This window comes from Mya arenaria, chromosome 8 (genome assembly GCF_026914265.1).
Source record: "Mya arenaria isolate MELC-2E11 chromosome 8, ASM2691426v1".
NCBI lineage: Eukaryota > Metazoa > Mollusca > Bivalvia > Myida > Myidae > Mya > Mya arenaria.
The window spans coordinates 69784815-69802411 of NC_069129.1; the positions used below are offsets into that span (position 1 = coordinate 69784815).

The 17597-nt window shown below is 36.2% G+C and overlaps 1 protein-coding gene across 1 annotated transcript; it reads left to right on the plus strand.

The window, feature by feature from the left end:
• The first annotated feature begins 1206 nt into the window (after positions 1–1206).
• LOC128244520 (solute carrier family 22 member 7-like) lies at positions 1207–13965 on the plus strand. The gene is made up of 10 exons (XM_052962520.1): positions 1207–1416; positions 1676–1951; positions 2185–2330; positions 2552–2773; positions 3114–3248; positions 3543–3628; positions 5582–5699; positions 7823–7895; positions 8363–8545; positions 13738–13965. The coding sequence occupies exons 1-10, from the start codon at positions 1207–1209 to the stop codon at positions 13963–13965; spliced, it is 1677 nt and encodes a 558-aa protein (XP_052818480.1).
• The last annotated feature ends 3632 nt before the right edge of the window (positions 13966–17597 follow it).

The window sequence follows — 17597 nt, forward strand, 5'->3', positions numbered from 1 at the left end:
CAGATTAAACATAATTTTAACAGTTGTATCTTTTATAAAATAAAGCAAGCCATTCATTGATGGAAAAGCTTTTTCAGCGAAAGTTTTAGCTGCTTCAGCAAAAGAACCACCAGACGTTAGTACTACACATAGGTAATTTAAAGAGTTAACTATTTCAACATCGACACCGGCATATTTCTATTTATCAGTTCGCAAAAGTCTACCACCTTTTTTGAAGACAACAGTTTTAGTTTTCTTAACATTTACTCTGAGTTTCCAACTATTACAATAAGTTTCCAAGTGATCAAGTGATTTCTGTAGGTCTTCTTAATACAACGGCATCGACGTCAGCAAACAACAATAGGTAAATATTAAATTCATCAATGGTGAGCCCGGCTTTGGTTCCTTGCCGCATATGTAGCTCAATGTCATTTAATAATAGGGAAAAACTGATCAGTGAAGTTATCTCCCCTTGAAATAATCCGACATTACTTTCAAAGAAATCAGACAATGTACCTACATGTTTAACATAAAGCTTCACTTCTTCGTTCATTGAACGTAACAGAGCCAAAAAATACAAATCAATTATTAGCCATCGATACTTGATTTTATACCACATCCTACTCCTATCAATGCATTCATATGCTTTTTTTAAAAGTCAACAAAACAACAGTAGAACTTCTGCTTAGAATTTAGCTGCCTTTGAATCAGCGAATGTAGAATAAAGTTAGGATCAACGGTACAATAATTATTCTTAAAGCCAAATTGAGCATCAGTGAGAACATCATACGCTTTAGTCCATTCTGTAAGCCTCCCGTTTAAAAAAAAATGTAAATAATTTCGCAAAGCAACTGATCAACGTAATGCCCCTATAATTATTGGGATCCGACTGATCTCCTTTTTTAAATACAGAGATTATTGCACCGTTAGCCCAGGACCAGGGGAATGTTTCCTTTCAAGAATGGTATTGAAAAATAAATGTAAGGGATGATGATGATGATGATGATGATGATGATGATGATGATGATGATCATAGTAACATTCATTTCTTGATGTCGTTTGTTTTATATCATACGAAAGCAAGAATAGAATAATTTTTTATAATCATTATATTCGAGTATAGACGGTTTGTATTGACAGTGTCCGTTTACACACATGCCGGTATACTATCAAATATATTTGCCCTCCTAAGAAACTCGCACTTCCGGCACTTGATAACAAGACGCAATGACGCAAGGGCCAGAAGGTGTTGGTATCGAGGAGTTGATCGAGGAGACAGGCGGCTGTGGGCGATACCAGGTGCTCCTTAGTGCCATTATCCACAGCTGCAAGTGTATCGTCTGCTTCTCAATGCTGTTCATGGTGTACGGCGCGGCGGCCCCGGACTGGTGGTGCTCTGAGGGAATAGAGCTCGAAAACATCACGAGTGGAGCGGCGGCAATGATTCCCGGTGGGAGGTCTGCATAATCCATATGAATGGTGTTTCCAAACCGTGCGAAAAGTTTACGTTCAACGATGAGATGAATACTATAGTGTCTCGGGTATGCACATCCCACCAGCATTAAAATACAGAATAACAATCAATGTTCGTTTACCTCCGTTGAATGAAATTAATTACTAGTAGATGTCGAAGAAAGGGCCAACTCGCACACATAATTACCAAACAAATGCGTGATTTTGATTTTCCAAATTTAAGTTTTCCCTGGTTTGCGACCGCGAGTGGATCTCCTCAACTATAACCTCAATCCAGATGGCCGGCATCTTCGTGGGAAACATCGCATGTGGCCAGGTCGCCGACCTTATTGGGCGAAGGAAGCCTTTCTTTGCCTCCATACTGGCGCTTGTCCTCCTCAACATTGGCACCGCGTTTTCTGTTTCCTGGGTAATGTTCGCCGTCTCCCGATTTCTAATCGGGGTTTCCGTGGGATTCGAACTCACTGTTCAGTACAGCCTAGCCGCAGAATTTACACAGGTATAAATATAATTCATTTTGTTCAACCCATAACGAAACTCGAATTGGATTGACTTTAATGCATCCGAAAATAGTGTCCACATCCCATACTAAAAGTTGAGCGTGAGGTCAAATGTATTATGTACAAACCACTGATTTACTATCCATATAATTGGTAATATCGGTGGCGAAGGTAGACCGATGTAAACCACATGACTTACTATGTTAGTACATATTTGTGATTGTTTCGTCAGGCTCGTTGGAGGACGTGGGTTGTGGCTATCCCTTCTTGGGCCATAGAAACTTCGCTGTTTGCCCTCGTCTGCTGGACCCTGAACGACTGGTTGTGGATCCACATTGCCACCGCCGCCACTGGAATCCCTCTTCTGTTCACATACTGGTAACTTGGTACCATTAATTGTTTTTGTCAGCAGATTCTGGATGGCTCCGTACGTTTCTGTTGACCTTTGCCAAGGTATTGCGACGTAATTGTATTCACACAGAATCCATTTTTGTTTATTGAACCATAATCTTAATAACAAGGACTTCTAAAAACGAAATGGATATTGTATGTACCATAAATGGGCTAGTTGACCTTATATGTTTTTCCATTGTTTTCAGGTTTGTTCCTGAGAGCTTCCGTTGGTATATCGGTCATGACAGAATCGAGGATGCCAAAAAAGTAGTACAAAAAATGGCGCAATTTAACAGGAAGCCTGTCCCCAAGAGCTTGGACTATATAGGGAAAGGAAACGCAGAAGGCGGGGACCAGAAATATTTCTTTAGCGACTTGTTTAAAGAAAAAAAACTGCGACTGTATACGTGCCTATTTATGATAGTTTGGTAAGCTCGTGTCTCGTTACATCGTCGCAATAGTCTAAAATGATGTGCTTTCATAATGTATTTAAATCAAACATTCAAGCATGTCCTGTTCCATCATTCCCGTTCGTCTATATTTTTATTCACAAAATATGACCTATAAATGTTATCAAAACGTGTGAAATTGTCCTACACTTTGATGATATTGACCAACAATGGCATTATATCGCTATTGCATTGACCTTCACTTGCATCATGACCTTTGGGTTGCCTGGATATGGTCTTTGACATTCACCCACTTTGACCACTGAGGATAACATCCAATATGACCTTCATTCACTGTGACATTAACCTTCATTTGCAGGATGACCTTGGGGATTACTTCTTACGGGATCCAGTTTGGTGTACCTAGGCTGTCCGGAAATCTGTTCATGAACATGTTTATTTTAGGCCTCGCTTCAAGCCCAATACAATTTATCAGCATCTGGCTTCAGAACAGGTACGGCTTGAACTATGTTTGCTTAGAATATCTTCTAATTGCTGCGTGTAAAAAACGTGTGTGTGTGTGTGTGTGTGTGTGTGCGTGTGCGTGTGCGTGTACGTGTGCGCGTGCGCGTGCGTGTGCGCGTGCGTGTGCGTGTGTGTGTGTTTAAGATTTTATAAGTGTGTCGTTTTGTCTTTAAAAGAGAAACAGTCAAAGAATAATTATTTTTATAAAATAAATAAGATGTTATTTTTTTTGCTTTGAGTTTTCTTGTGTGTTAGCTTTATTACTTTTATTCTTGCCTGTCAGACTGGGCCGAAAGAAAACTGCCTGGCTGTTTTATGGTCTGGGTGCAGCGGCGGCGTTCGCAGTGGCTGTAACAGCAAGACTCCCAGGTAATATTTGTATCACAAACATTTTTTCTGGGGACACGCAGGAGCTGGTTATTTAAACCTGTTTGGGCTGGAGATATATAGGATCTGACACGAGTTGCCATTTAATACAAGATTTTATTAAACGAGTTCATGAAATTTGTTAGTAAGCGAGCCTCTGGCGAGCTTACTAACAACTTTCATGGACGAGTTTAATAAAATTCTTCAATTAAATGACAACGAGTGTCAGATCTTTTTTATCACATGCTTAAAACGGTGTTTTTATTACCAATTAAGTTCCACTTTTTGAACCGATTGTTTGACAGCCAAAGTACTCAGAGTAGAATGTCAACGATGCGCCATATAAATAGTTCCAAATTAAAATGACAAAAAGTAACTAGCAGTTATCAAGTTTTAAAAGCTGATAAAGAGCTTAACAAGTCACAAATACAAAAATGTGTAGTAAAATATCCAACAACATGAATAACGAACGATTTTAACCAAAAAACCCAATAAGTACACAATTTGATGACGTCACACTCAGAGTACATGCATTTACGCGGTTTATGTGACCTACATCGGTCTGTCAAGTTTTCTGTGTGCACGGATTTAAAAGTTATTCGCTGTCGCTTTCTACAATGGTTTTGCAGCGTTTTCTTGGTGTACATGGTGTTTCACAACATGCAGATGATAACGGCGAAGCCTTACTCTGTACTGCATGGATGTTGCTGTTGAAAAAGTTAATTTCCACCAGGAATGTTTCCAGACAACATGATGTTCTAGCCGCCATGGGATGTGTAATGTGATGTCTGTGCTGCGGAATTCGTATTTGTGTTTTCGGTAACCGACAGCTGATTAAACTTGCAAGCAAATGGCATTGATTGCACATTGCTTGTGTTGGTCAAGATGGAGATGTTTAAAATGTTCTTGTGGTGTTTGTCACTATTGTGGCTGTATTTGTTGACTGACTGGATATTTCTGTGACTAGTAATCTGCATTATCTGGTTGGCGGAACATTGTTATCAGAAAGTTTTTGTACTAGATGCTTTCTGGCACTATGATTCGTTAGCCATTTCTCTCCCGAAAGTCTTACAGCTTCATTATTACGGTAAGTATTTGTTGGCATTTAAACCATTTTGTTTACAAACAATGCGGAGGGATATCTAGGTTGCGTGTGATTAGTCTGGCCAATCGAAATGTCTGATAGGTTATCTTACACATGTGTAAGATAAAAATATTCGTAATGGGTATATTACACGGAAAACAAGGGTAAGCATGTGATAAAAAGGTATTAATAGGTATCGAGCCTTTCAAATCATTCACCGTTGATATCATTAAACCTTTCCCCAGGTCTGTCACCATGTTCCCGTATATCGGTATGCTTACAAACAATATTTAATGGTTATTAATCGGCCGAAAGAGTAATTTTTGTTCCGGGAATATGTGGTCTTTATTTGTAACTATTTATAAAACCCATGTATATTACGCTTTAATAAACGCATTTAGTATACTAGTATGCATACGTAATAGTCATCATGGAAATGGTGAAATATGTGTTGTGAATGTCATAGACTTCAAAGCTAGAGCCTCTGGCAGAGGCATCATTCTAAACAGTGTGAACTATTTCTAAAACACAATCTTGAAAAAAACCCTTAAAGCTAAGATGGTCCATTAAATGAGTCCTAGAGATATAAACATAACCAAGAACAATTGACGACATTTCATCTGTTTGCAGCCACCAGTATTGAACTCGGTACTTTTCGATAACGCCACTGTGAACATATATTTAATTGAGAGTCATATAGCATGTAGAGAATGATCATTGGCAATGTTTTAATGATTTAGTTTTGCTTTACGTAAAATGAACATTCTTCATATCATTATTGTGTCAACGTGTTTGGTTTTCAGCTAAAATGCAATAGTTCATTGAAAAGGATTATACACACGGGTAGTATATAAGTTGTTTCAAATTTGCAGATAGCCAGGGTCAAGACTTGGCCACAAACTGTTTCGCAATTACGGCATTGACTTTGGTGAATGCCGCCTGGTCGCCAATCCAGACTCTCACAATAGAAACCTACCCTACCGTGATCAGGTATAATCGCTATAATCGCTACAGGCATAATGCTGCTTGTTTACATTTAATTTATCGCGTCATTTGCAAGTTTGTATGTTTTCTATTTTATATTATTATTTAAAATATTCATTATCTAACCTTCAAGTTATATAAACAAAGCCGCAAAATGGATCAGTTGTTCAGAACTCTGTAAAAGTTCACAACCTTGTTAAAGTCCTCGTTGTTAATTTTCAAATCGTCACCGATCTGCAAGTTAAATGAATACACTTGAGATCGGCTGAATTTCTTACAAGATTTGAGCCAGTATTTTAGCTGTAAATGTTTATTTTTAAATGTGTGAGAACGCTTTCCAATATTTCACCTGTGTGAGCACGCTTACCAATATTTCACATGTGTGAGCACGCTTACCAATATTTCACATGTGTGAGCACGCTTACCAATATTTCACATGTGTGAGCACGTTAACCAATAGCTCACATGTATGAGCACGCTTAACAATATTTCACATGTGTGAGCACGCTTACCAATAGTTCACATGTGTTTGAACGCTAACCAATATTTCACATGTGTAATAGCGCTAACCAATATTTCACATGTGTGAGCACGCTAACCAATATTTCACATATGTGAGCACGCTAACCAATATTTCACATGTGTGAGCACGCTAACCAATGTTTCACATATGTGAGAACGCTAACCAATATTTCACATGTGTGAGCACGCTAACTAATATTTCACGTTTCATAGTTAACAATGTTGTCGTTAACTTTAACAATGTTCTGAATATTCGGCCCAGTGTATATGAATCAACAGACGGATATTTCATCTTACGGAATTAACAGTTCATAAACGATCGCACAAGCACTGATTCCACCGATAGCCACAATCGTAACAACTCGGCTATCTCCGGCAAGCTTCGAGATAGACATATCTTGATATTAGCCGAGGAGTTCCGATTGCGATAGCAATAGTAGATGAAAGGCTCATAGGTCTTATACATAGTTCAGTATTGTTCAAATGTCCGGAATCAATGACACAGCCTTAAAAGAACATATTTCCATTCGTACGCCGGTTACATATGGTAAGACAGTATCACACGGAAAAAGAAATTAAACGTTAATATCACAGAACAAAATTATTTTAACAACACTTGCATAAAAGGCTGATATTTTACGTTAACTAAAAGCAACAACAACAACAACAACAAAACAACATCAACAACAACAACAACAATACGTTATTTAATAAAGAAATCGCAGCTACTTGATAGTAGAATGAATTTCATATTACCATATCACTAAAAACTTGTAACCTTCAAGAGGAAATTGAAAAATTCATGCAATCAACAGTACACTATCGGTCTAAATTCACTTCCATGTTTAACATTATTAATACAGATCAAAAACACACTTGCTGCACCCACAACCCGAGTTTATAAACTAAGGGCGTTTTTGGTGGTAATAAACTAGTTTCGGTTTAATATCGGTTTCACGACGTGTGTATTTGTTTTAACAGTTTCAAATAAAATGAGACCAGTTTTATCGTTTGTTTTACGAAAACCAAAACTGGTTTTTGGAAATATCAAGGCCCCATCCGGAGGCGGTTTCGTCGGTTCCTACCATTCAAAAACTAGTTGACTTTGAAAAAAAATAACCCATGGCGGGCTGTGATTCAACACCTGTGTTGAAACACAACAGGCAAACGACCATCTGCTATATCATTGTTTTGAAGACATTCATAACTAAGGGCAACATGCAAAAGCTCCACGAGTGTAAACATTTTGTACACAAAACCATGCATTTGTTATTTCAAGCAAACCTTTTGGAACAGGTTGCCAAACCGTCGAAACCCATGAAACCATAACTCAAACTAGTTTTGTATCAACAAAAACGCCATTATATACGAGCGCTTTGCCTGTGTGAATTTCAAACACGAGGTTATTGGACGAAGTAACTGTTTTGCACCATGTTGTCAATAACTAGCCTAATACTTCATCAAGACACCCTAGATATTGAAAGGATAAACTCCGCCTCCTTGTAACCGCTTCGACATGCGAGTGAATGGTGAGTCCAAAAAAGGTAAAAATACCTTCTATTTTTTTTAAAGTAGATCCGCCCTTCCAGATATGCTTTACATTGCAGAAATTTGGGTTACGGAACCCAGAACACGATGACCAGGATCGGAGCGATAATAGGACCACAACTTGTCTTCCTGGTCGGTGGATTTTTTCTTAATTGTTGAAAGCTTGCATATGGAGTTCTGTTTCTTTGCGTTCGATTCAGTGGACAAAAGGTCGTGAAAATCTTTTCTTTCTTGTATGAACATTATCTGAGCAAAAACAAAAAACTGCTTTGATGTAAGACCATGCATCGTGCCCATGGCAATTCAATGGAATGTGTGGTGACAAAAGCTAGCTTGGGGAAATTCAACGTGCTCCTGTATTTTTATAGGCAATTCGTCAATGTCAACTAACGTTTCTTAACATAGTTATTTTAACTGTACATGCTGCTTTAATGTCATTTTCAGTCACGTAAATGAGCGTCAACATTTATTACCAGCTGGCAAACATTTAAAGAGTTCGAAGGAGTAATAGCGTAACATCTATGTTGTGTATGTTTATATCCTTTATAACTACCAGAAAATCACCTTGATATAAAGCGTTCGGTTTGTTTCTGTTGTAGGAGACAATGTTTGAGGTAAGCCTGTATTGGATCTCAGTCACGGCGCTTGTGGTCGCTATGGCGCTGCTGGTGCCCATACCAGAAACTGGAAGTACAGACCTCGTTGACAAAATCGTTTTGCCAATGACGCCGCCTTTGGTAGAAGATGATGATAGCGAAGAAAAGCAGGAGACCACGAGTCTTGTGTGACATTCATGTTGATTTTTCCAGGTGTCAACATGTCTTAGCTCTTCCTTTGCTTTAAATGTTTAACAGTACTTATACAGTTCGTCTTTTACCTCTTTTAACGTTTTTTTTTTTAAAATGTTGGACTGGTGGTGCGAAAAAAAAAAAAAAAAAAAAAGAATTTCATACTCATTCTATTTTTTTACAATACATGTACGTACATGTATTTTTCATAGCGCTTGTGGCGAAATCCAAAACAAAAGATAAAAATAACAACAAACAGGAAAGACATGTTCATAGATACATATGAATGACATTTTAAATGCTTAAGTATGTTTTGATTTCTATGCAACACAATGTATTTAATATTATAATGAATATTGATATGTTCAAATGCTCACTTTGTCATACACATATGTTTGGCTTTACAGTCCAATTTTCTATCCTACCAATTTCAAATTCAAATTAATGTAATCATTAAATAAGCATTTATACACTTCCACCTTAAAATAATGTCACATTTTAAAACTGCACTCTCACAGATTGAATGTTTTGACAACTTTTTTATTTTTTGTCTTGGAACGAGCCAGTTTTTGCGAAAACTTATGGAAACCATTTATATAAGACTGCTGACAAAAAATTAGATCGCAGATTTTTATATTTCTGTTCAAAAACTGATGTTTTATGCATTTTTTCTAAATCGTTAGTATTATTTTTGGAACGGAAATATGAATATCTACGATATTTTTTTTGTCAGCAATCATATATCATTGGTTTGCAGATATTTATGCAAAAATTTGCTTTTTCCAAGCCAAAAAATAAAAAAAGTTGTAAAAATGGTATATCTGTGAGAGTGCAGCTTTAAGTCAATATTATTACAAACTTTCAGTTTTACTGTCACTTTTTGTTGATGTTTTTTGAAGCACATCCTGACTGCAAGAGTATCCTATTTTCAACAATATTTCACAAATCAACATGACAATGAATATGCCTGTGTCTCCTTATCGCTGGGCACTACTTCTTCTCAACAGAAAAAGCACAATGTAACAAATTTCACTGACTCATTTATTTATTAACTGGAATATGGAAATGTAAATAATAAAAAAATGACTTTATATTCAGTAATGAATTCTTTGAAGTTAGGATTTTTCTCTGCAGCTTTAACAAAATTTAAGATTTTTTTTTGTAGGATCTCAGCTCAATTGAGGCCGTCATTTTAAAAACTGCATCCTTATGTTGCACAGGAACATGCAACAGGTTTTACATCATTTCATGTGGGCAACACACACGTTTTCGAAATAATTGGGCGGCGGATCCTTTAACCAATTTATTAAAAAAGGCCTAAGACGTATGTACATGTATCTTACTCAGCTGCTGTACCAGTTACTGTACCCAGTGATGATTCGACCTAATTAGGTGCCCGATTTATTCATGTTAATTGTAACAAAAATCTAGAACTATTACATTTGAATATCTTTACAAAAAATAGTCCGAGTGCAACTTGATCTTTTTATGGTAGTCTTAGTATTCAGTAAAGCAGTAAATGGGTTCAAAGAGGTAGATTCAGTCGAGTTGCTCCTACGGATTTTTTTTCCATCTTGATGCATGTCATTAGCTTGTACTAATACTAATGCATACCTCTTGTTTCCGAAATAAAATTCTTTATGGCGGAAAATTACACTCACTTTTAATTAACTTGTATCGGTGTTCTATATAAATCTTTATATTAGCAATAAATGTAGTAAAACTGAAATCAGATTGATTTCTTTTGCTGGGATATTTGAATTCAAATCAGTGGGAACTACATTCAAATGAATAATAAGGATTTGGAAAGAAATAGGTGACTTAGCCCCATTACCATGCTTTCGGCATGAATCCCTATACTTAAACAGACTCCGGCTATTCTTCAGGATTGTCAATTATCATCGGTTTAATAGAACCTATGATTGATGATAAAAACTGATGCTGAACGAGTGCTTTGTAAATGAAATACGCAAGGAAATAAATCTCGCCATTAAAATTGAGACCATAAAATGAATGTCAATATTATTGAAATAATTTACGCCACATTAAGTCGAGAGAATGTCAGAAAAGTAAGTCCGTGTGACCGAACTGTTATAAAAGCCTCCATTCGTTATTTCCATTTTGTTTGGAGTTATATTTTTGCAACAATAAATTTTGCTTTTTGGGATAACAATATTATCCATTGAGTGATTCCATCGCTGTATTTTTAAGTCATTCTTTACTTATTTCATTTTACCGATGTTTTGAACAGAACAGGGAACAGAACAGAAAATGTATTATTGACTTCAGCATACACAGCTCATCGTCACATTACACAAATATAAAACAGAAATATAGAATACACACCCACACACACAATCAATCAAAACAAACATAGTTACATTACAATGCGGTTTAGATTATTTTTGTATCATAAACATATTTTTTTAGAAATTACACAAAAATGAAAAGAAAAAAAGAAAACATCAACCAAGTTAGATACACATCATCGTGCATCATGGTTGATATGAAAGTGAGAATGTTAAATATATCATTTTACACATAAACCTTGGAAATCGCGGAAGGAAATAGAATGACACATAAAAATAGCGGCGACATTGCCGTTTATAAAGGAACCTAATACAAATAGATCAGAGATAAATCATTTGTGAATAAACAGCAACAGAAAAACAAAACAAAAGGCATGCAAAAAGTTAACACAAAGACATATACAACTCGTCTTGTTTTTGGTGTCAATTCATTAATATAACAATTAGGCATTGTTCTTTCTTATTTCAAAGGCTTTAAAACAAATCAAAAATACTAATTTAACAAGAAGTGATTTAGTATCAGTTTGCAGTAGAAAAATAAACTAGGATGTTTGAAAAGTATCTTGGTATATAATTTCTACGAACATCAGCATACACTTGATATTTTAAGACAAAATGGTACTCGTCTTCCAAATCATTTAAGTTACAAAATGTACACTTCCTATCATTTCTTACAATGGTAGTATGTCTGCCAACTACAATATTTAATCTATGGGATGATAGTTTTCATTTTGCAAGTACTTGTCTCTACTTAATGTTATCTAATTTATAAATATACCTTGAAACTTCGAATGTATCTTCGAGTTCTTTATATTTAAATAATGAGCTACAACTTTCCATACCCACTCTACAATCTGAAATATATCTCGGAGCCTATTTCTAATCAAAGGTACAAAGGCAGTCATATTTACTGTTTCTGAAAAAAGCCACACGTCATGAAATTCCAAATGCTGTAAAACATCTCGAACATTTGAGACCCAATTTCTAACAGCATGGTTTGCATTTATCTCTCTTAATTCTTTACCGATAGTTGTCCTTAAAAACCAATTATCAGTTTTGCTAGTGAATAGTTCGATAAAATATTTAATGATCTGAATACATCGTTTGATATACAGCGGAAACCGACCTAGTGCACTGTTTAAAGACAATATATTTGTAGACCGTTTTACTGTAAGTATACATTTACAAAATCGTTTTTGCACTCTTTCAAAGCACTCATATTTCCCAATTCCCCAAACCTCCGACCCATTATTAAGTACAGACAAAACTTATGAATCAAACAGATTAAACATAATTTTAACTGGAACAGTTGTATCTTTTATAAAATAAAGCAAACCATTCATTGATGGAAGAGCTTTTCCAGCGAAAGTTTTAGCTGCTTCAGCAAAAGAACCACCAGACGTTAGTACTACACCTAGGCAATTTAAAGAGTTAACTATTTCAACATCGACACCGGCATATTTCTATTTATCAGTTCGCAAAAGTCTACCACCTTTTTTGAAGACAACAATTTTAGTTTTCTCAACATTTACTCTGAGTTTCCAACTATTACAATAAGTTTCCAAGTGATCAAGTGATTTCTGTAGGTCTTCTTAGTACAGTGGCATCGACGTCAGCAAACAACAATAAGTAAATATTAAATTCATCAATGGTGAGCCCGGCTTTTGGTTCCTTGCCGCATATGTAACTCAATGTCATTTAATAATAGGGAAAAACTGATCAGCGAAGTTATCTCCCCTTAAAATAATCCGACATTACTGTCAAAGAAATCAGACAATGTACCCAGGCGCGTACCGGGGCATACGCCAGTACGCCAATGCGTACACCACTTCGTCAGTTAAAAGCGAAAAAATAAAAATGCAATAAAAAGTAAAGGCTGGGGGGTATAAGAAATAATTACGTCAAAATTTTATCGTTTTTTGGTTTTTATAGTGTAATACCTAAATTCCGCAAAAAAGATGATCACGATGTAGATCTCAACTTCAGTTATACACGCGTTATTTTCCCATAACCTGCCAAATCGGTGTAGATCCTGTTGACCTCCTGGTAAATGATCCGAATGATGTTTACAAGGCGGGACTTTTAAAAAATGACTGAACAGACATTTAATCCGCCTTACGGTGATATTTTCGGGTAAAAACTAGACGACAGTGAGAAGAGAGAGCTATTAACCGCAACTTGGAACAACGTTCACCAGTATAAGTTCCCTTCCAGGTCAGTACTATATAATGTTATGATATATCTTGCCTGGTCAATTAAAACATCCTTATCGAAATTCTTCTCTTAGCTTATCCACAACCGTTTGTTTACTATCTCGGCTCGAGGAGTAGATTCGTCATCGCAGAGTCATCGTTGCACCGCCTTTCTGTGCCGTCTGGTCTTGATCTGATTGGGTGGCTGTTTGTTTTGCATGTGGTGTGCCCTGCAAGACCTTCAATCTACTTTTTATATGCCCTTTTATCACATAAATACTCTTATCTTCGATTTGAGAACAATTCACGGAAAATGTGTGATAACAAAAAACGAAGTGAATTCATACACAAAACTGTTTAGGTAATAACAATAATCCGTCACTCATTTTCTTTTGAGATCCAGATTTCTTAAGTCCGTCTCGAGAAAGACATTTATTAACCTCGCAAATTGTCTCGGTTAATAGCTGTTAATTTCTAGACCCATTTAAGAAATGTTGATCTCCAAAGAAAACCCATGACGGATCGTATATTTCTCAAATAGTTTTGATAAGCATTTACACAGCTTCTGACACAAGGTGTCATTTTGTTCATCTAGTAGATATTCAGAGCTGCCATTTTCTACAGCTATTAAATATGCGTTTACGGTTGTTTTTGTGTAGTACATCCTGTATATATTCCTGTTTAGGCTGAACGTAACGATGCCGACGTATGGGATGCGCTTTACGACAAGTCAGTATCAACTGCACACGACGTCGATGTAGAGCCGTCGGTCCCACGGCGATTTGGACGTCAAGTTCACAGACCGCACGCCCCAGCAGAGACCCCTTCCCAGAACTGTAAGACAAACATGTACCTGCCGTTCGTAGACCATTTGCTTGTTGATCTAGACGTACGGCTGTTGAAAGGCAATTGACGGTACAAGGCACAGTATCTGCTGCCTCCAAAGGTAGTGTAATCAATGAATAAAACGAATAGTTTGTGCTGCAATGCACCAATTATAAAACTACATTGGTAATACCATGTAGGTTTTAACCCGTTCACTGCCTTATCCCGAGTATCGTTATATATTCAAACAACTTAGATTCAAATGAGACGCCGAGTAGCTCGGCGTCTCATTTGGATCCAAGTTGTTTGACATTTTCACAATGATATTACCAAAAGGTCGAGGTAGTGTGAGAAAACAAAATCGGAAGTTGAAAAAATATCGCGCATGTACACGACTTGCCTGCCAGTGAACGGGTTAATATCTGAATACATTTACATGCGCATGCATTAAAGATATTAAAATTAAATAATTATTGATCGTTTCCACAATAATAAGAAAATCCTAATGAAACAAATGAAACCCTTTAATCTAATAAGCACCGGATCATTGGCCGCATATATTTAAATGGCATAAGTGCGAAAATACAACAAAGATTTATTTGCAGGTCGACGGTCTCATCCATGCCGTAACGATAGAAATATTCCAGGAGTTCAAGTTAGACCTGCCAGATGACGAGCCGACTTTCGAGCGATATTGTCAACGTTGGACAGCGAAGTGGACTGTAACTTCACTTGCTCCCTACTCAACCTTGGAAAAAGCATGGGACGTAGCTACTGAGGCATCGTATCCTAACATAAGGATCTGCCTCATGGTTCTGTTGTGTATGCCAGTAGCAACGGCCACGGCTGAGCGCTCATTTTCGACAATGCGTCGAGTCAAAACGTATTTGAGGAGTACCATGACAACTGAGCGAAAGTCAGGCCTGGTTTTGATGAACATTTACAGCGAACGCAATATCAACGCCGAACATGTCGTTGACATATTTGCAAGAAAAAAGGATCGTCGCCTGGCTCTTTTATTCAGAATTTAATAACCATTATTATGCACAGTGCCATATTTAGGGAATAGATCCCCTAAAGACAGGTTGACTGTATCTTATTCTTAGACGGTCATCAACAAACAGTATTGAAGATTATTAATGACAGCTGGTGGCTTAATGCCAAAAGAAACTATTCTTGAACGCTCTTATAAAAGCGTTCTGCATTAATTGAACACCTTTTTCAAAGACCACACTGTCCTAGTTTTTGGTTTTGACTGGTCGCTTAAAACTGGTTTGACTGTATTTCTTCCTAATATCCTACCGATAACTATTACAGTATGTAACATGTTGTTGAAGACTAGGTAATATATTGCATTCGCTTCTTCAGTTTAAGATTTTTTTAAACTTTTTTACTTTTAAATTTAGTCCAATCAAAACACTCATACTTAACAATTAAGAAAAAACATAATCTTAAGAAGCTACTGGAATATGAGCTTATCAGAAACACGGTGGAGAACCCACGTGACTTATTTGGTAAAGTGCATGGCAACAAATGTCAACAAGTCTCGATTCAGGTAAGGTTTTTAAAGATAACTTTCTTAATATTTGGAGAATTTTTGTAAGATAAAACCACGCATTTAAGAGCTCTATCCACGGTAATAAAGAACTTTCTCTTATATTCTAAAGTTTTCCTGAAAATCTTGACCAACTGATTTCTCAGAGTTGAAATCTAAGGCAAAGTACACGGCTTTTGACAAATCTATCGCTTTACTTCATGTAAGCCGTAAATAATTCATACACAAATCTTATTTTAAGCAAATTGTATGTATTTTAAAGTTTTCAGCGTGTATTATTTAACTGCTAGTTATTTCAAAGGTAAAAATGAACTAAAACTGAACGGTCATTTTAGTTTATGTTTGAAAGTAGAGTGCGGTTTACAAACTAATAGTTATATAAGTATTTTCTATTCGTCAGAATGTATAGTGTTTAGTTTTTATTTAAGTTATTCAATAAATTTTGCATTACAACGCACACCTAAATAACTAAATATTTAGCAATCATATTTAATGAGGAGTTGAAAGATAGTCTATGGGATCATTAAAGAGAAAGTCTGCCATTATAAGTTCGATTACTTTTAAATATTCAGATCAATACAGAATCATACATACACTTCTTCAAAAATCAGATAGTATTACTTATAAATTATAATCTGGACTGACGGCGAATAAAACATCTCTGTAGTTAGCGGCCCGTTTGTAGTGATTATAAATTTCACGAATGTTCCTATTTTGATGTGATATAAAACAATAAAATAGGCACATCACAATTAGTTTATATATATTTCCACATTCAAAGCATATTGTTCATACATTCAGGTAATGCTGAATCTTTTATTAGGTTCAGTCTGAAAAAATATTATCTGATCTAAATCAGTAAAACTGCGGTCGTTCTAACAATACAGACAGGAACTCATTGTAAAGATGGAGGCTCGGAGTTATATGGGAAACAGCAAGGAGGAATGAGAGCACACTTTATTACCAACTTACAGGCTAGGACTAAGACTTGAACATCTAGATAAGAGCTGAGCACGGAACATTAGAATGTTCTAGACTTAAGGCTGAAATGTGATTACAAAATAATTGTGTTTCAAAGCTTTCTGAATTATATAAGATACATGCAGTTAATTGTTTGTAGGACATCAATGGGAAAATGACAACAATGCATCTCTAAACCTTGTTAAAATGTTTAATGCTCAAACCGTTTTCATACTAATTTTACACTGCATTTTTTCAGTACTGTAAGACAAACGAACATTTTTAAAGAGTACCATTTGGTAACAATACGTTTTGCTATTTATCTTAATAAAATGTTAAACTCATAAAATCGTTATTTTAACTCGGCAACATACTGGAATGCACCTCTAACTAGACCATTGTGATTGTGACGTGTCATTCCCCTGTGTCTAGTAGAAATCTGGTCACTGAGATTAGTCGTGTCACCCAATTTGAACCCACACACATCACAGGTTAGCTTCAATTGGCCGCTTTCGCGTCTTTCGTGTATCTTCAAGTCTAACAAGAGCAGTTTTGCCACAATATTTGCAAACGTGCAATTTGTCTCGCCATGATTGCTGCACCTATAAAAAAGACATGTACTGTCACAAGTTAGCGAGATATGCTGGCAATGTCAATACTTGAATATAATTTATAAAAAACACACTATATTACTGCCACGCAATGAGTGTTTGATCGTGTAATCAGCAGCATAAAACTAAACGACCCTGTCCGCTGAAACACGGACCACATTATTATGTGAAAAACGCAACCCCTAAAAAACGTTGAAAACTCAGTCAGACGACGGCAAATCTTAACCTCTACACGAGGGCACTCATATTAAAAGTATAACTGTTAGTATATATTTATTTCTCTGCGAAAAAATAAAGCTAAAAACTATCCCGTGTCTGTGAAAACACTTTCCCGCAAAAACGATGGCAATTGACCAGAACGCCTTCTAACGTGGTCTACTAGATGTTGTTTTTTTTTTTTTTTTTTTTTTTTGTTTTGTTTTTTGAAATGCCATTCCGCATTTTTTGCATGAAGTCGGAGTCTTCATATTCTGAAATGAAACAAATGTCACAAAATCATAAGTCTATCAAATCAGCTAGCAATCGAAGACATTAAAAGTACAAGAACACTTTTCTTTCTCCAAATTGACAAAATGAAGAGTTATTAAGCAGTTA

Bases quoted from the DNA above. Each gene is read 5' to 3' on its own strand.
- LOC128244520 (XM_052962520.1), top strand. From the start codon at position 1,207: ATGACGCAAGGGCCAGAAGGTGTTGGTATCGAGGAGTTGATCGAGGAG. The intron at 2,774-3,113 runs GTAAGCTCGTGT...CTTCATTTGCAG, and splicing joins TGCCTATTTATGATAGTTTG to GATGACCTTGGGGATTACTT. The intron at 7,896-8,362 runs GTCGGTGGATTT...TTTCTGTTGTAG, and splicing joins GACCACAACTTGTCTTCCTG to GAGACAATGTTTGAGGTAAG.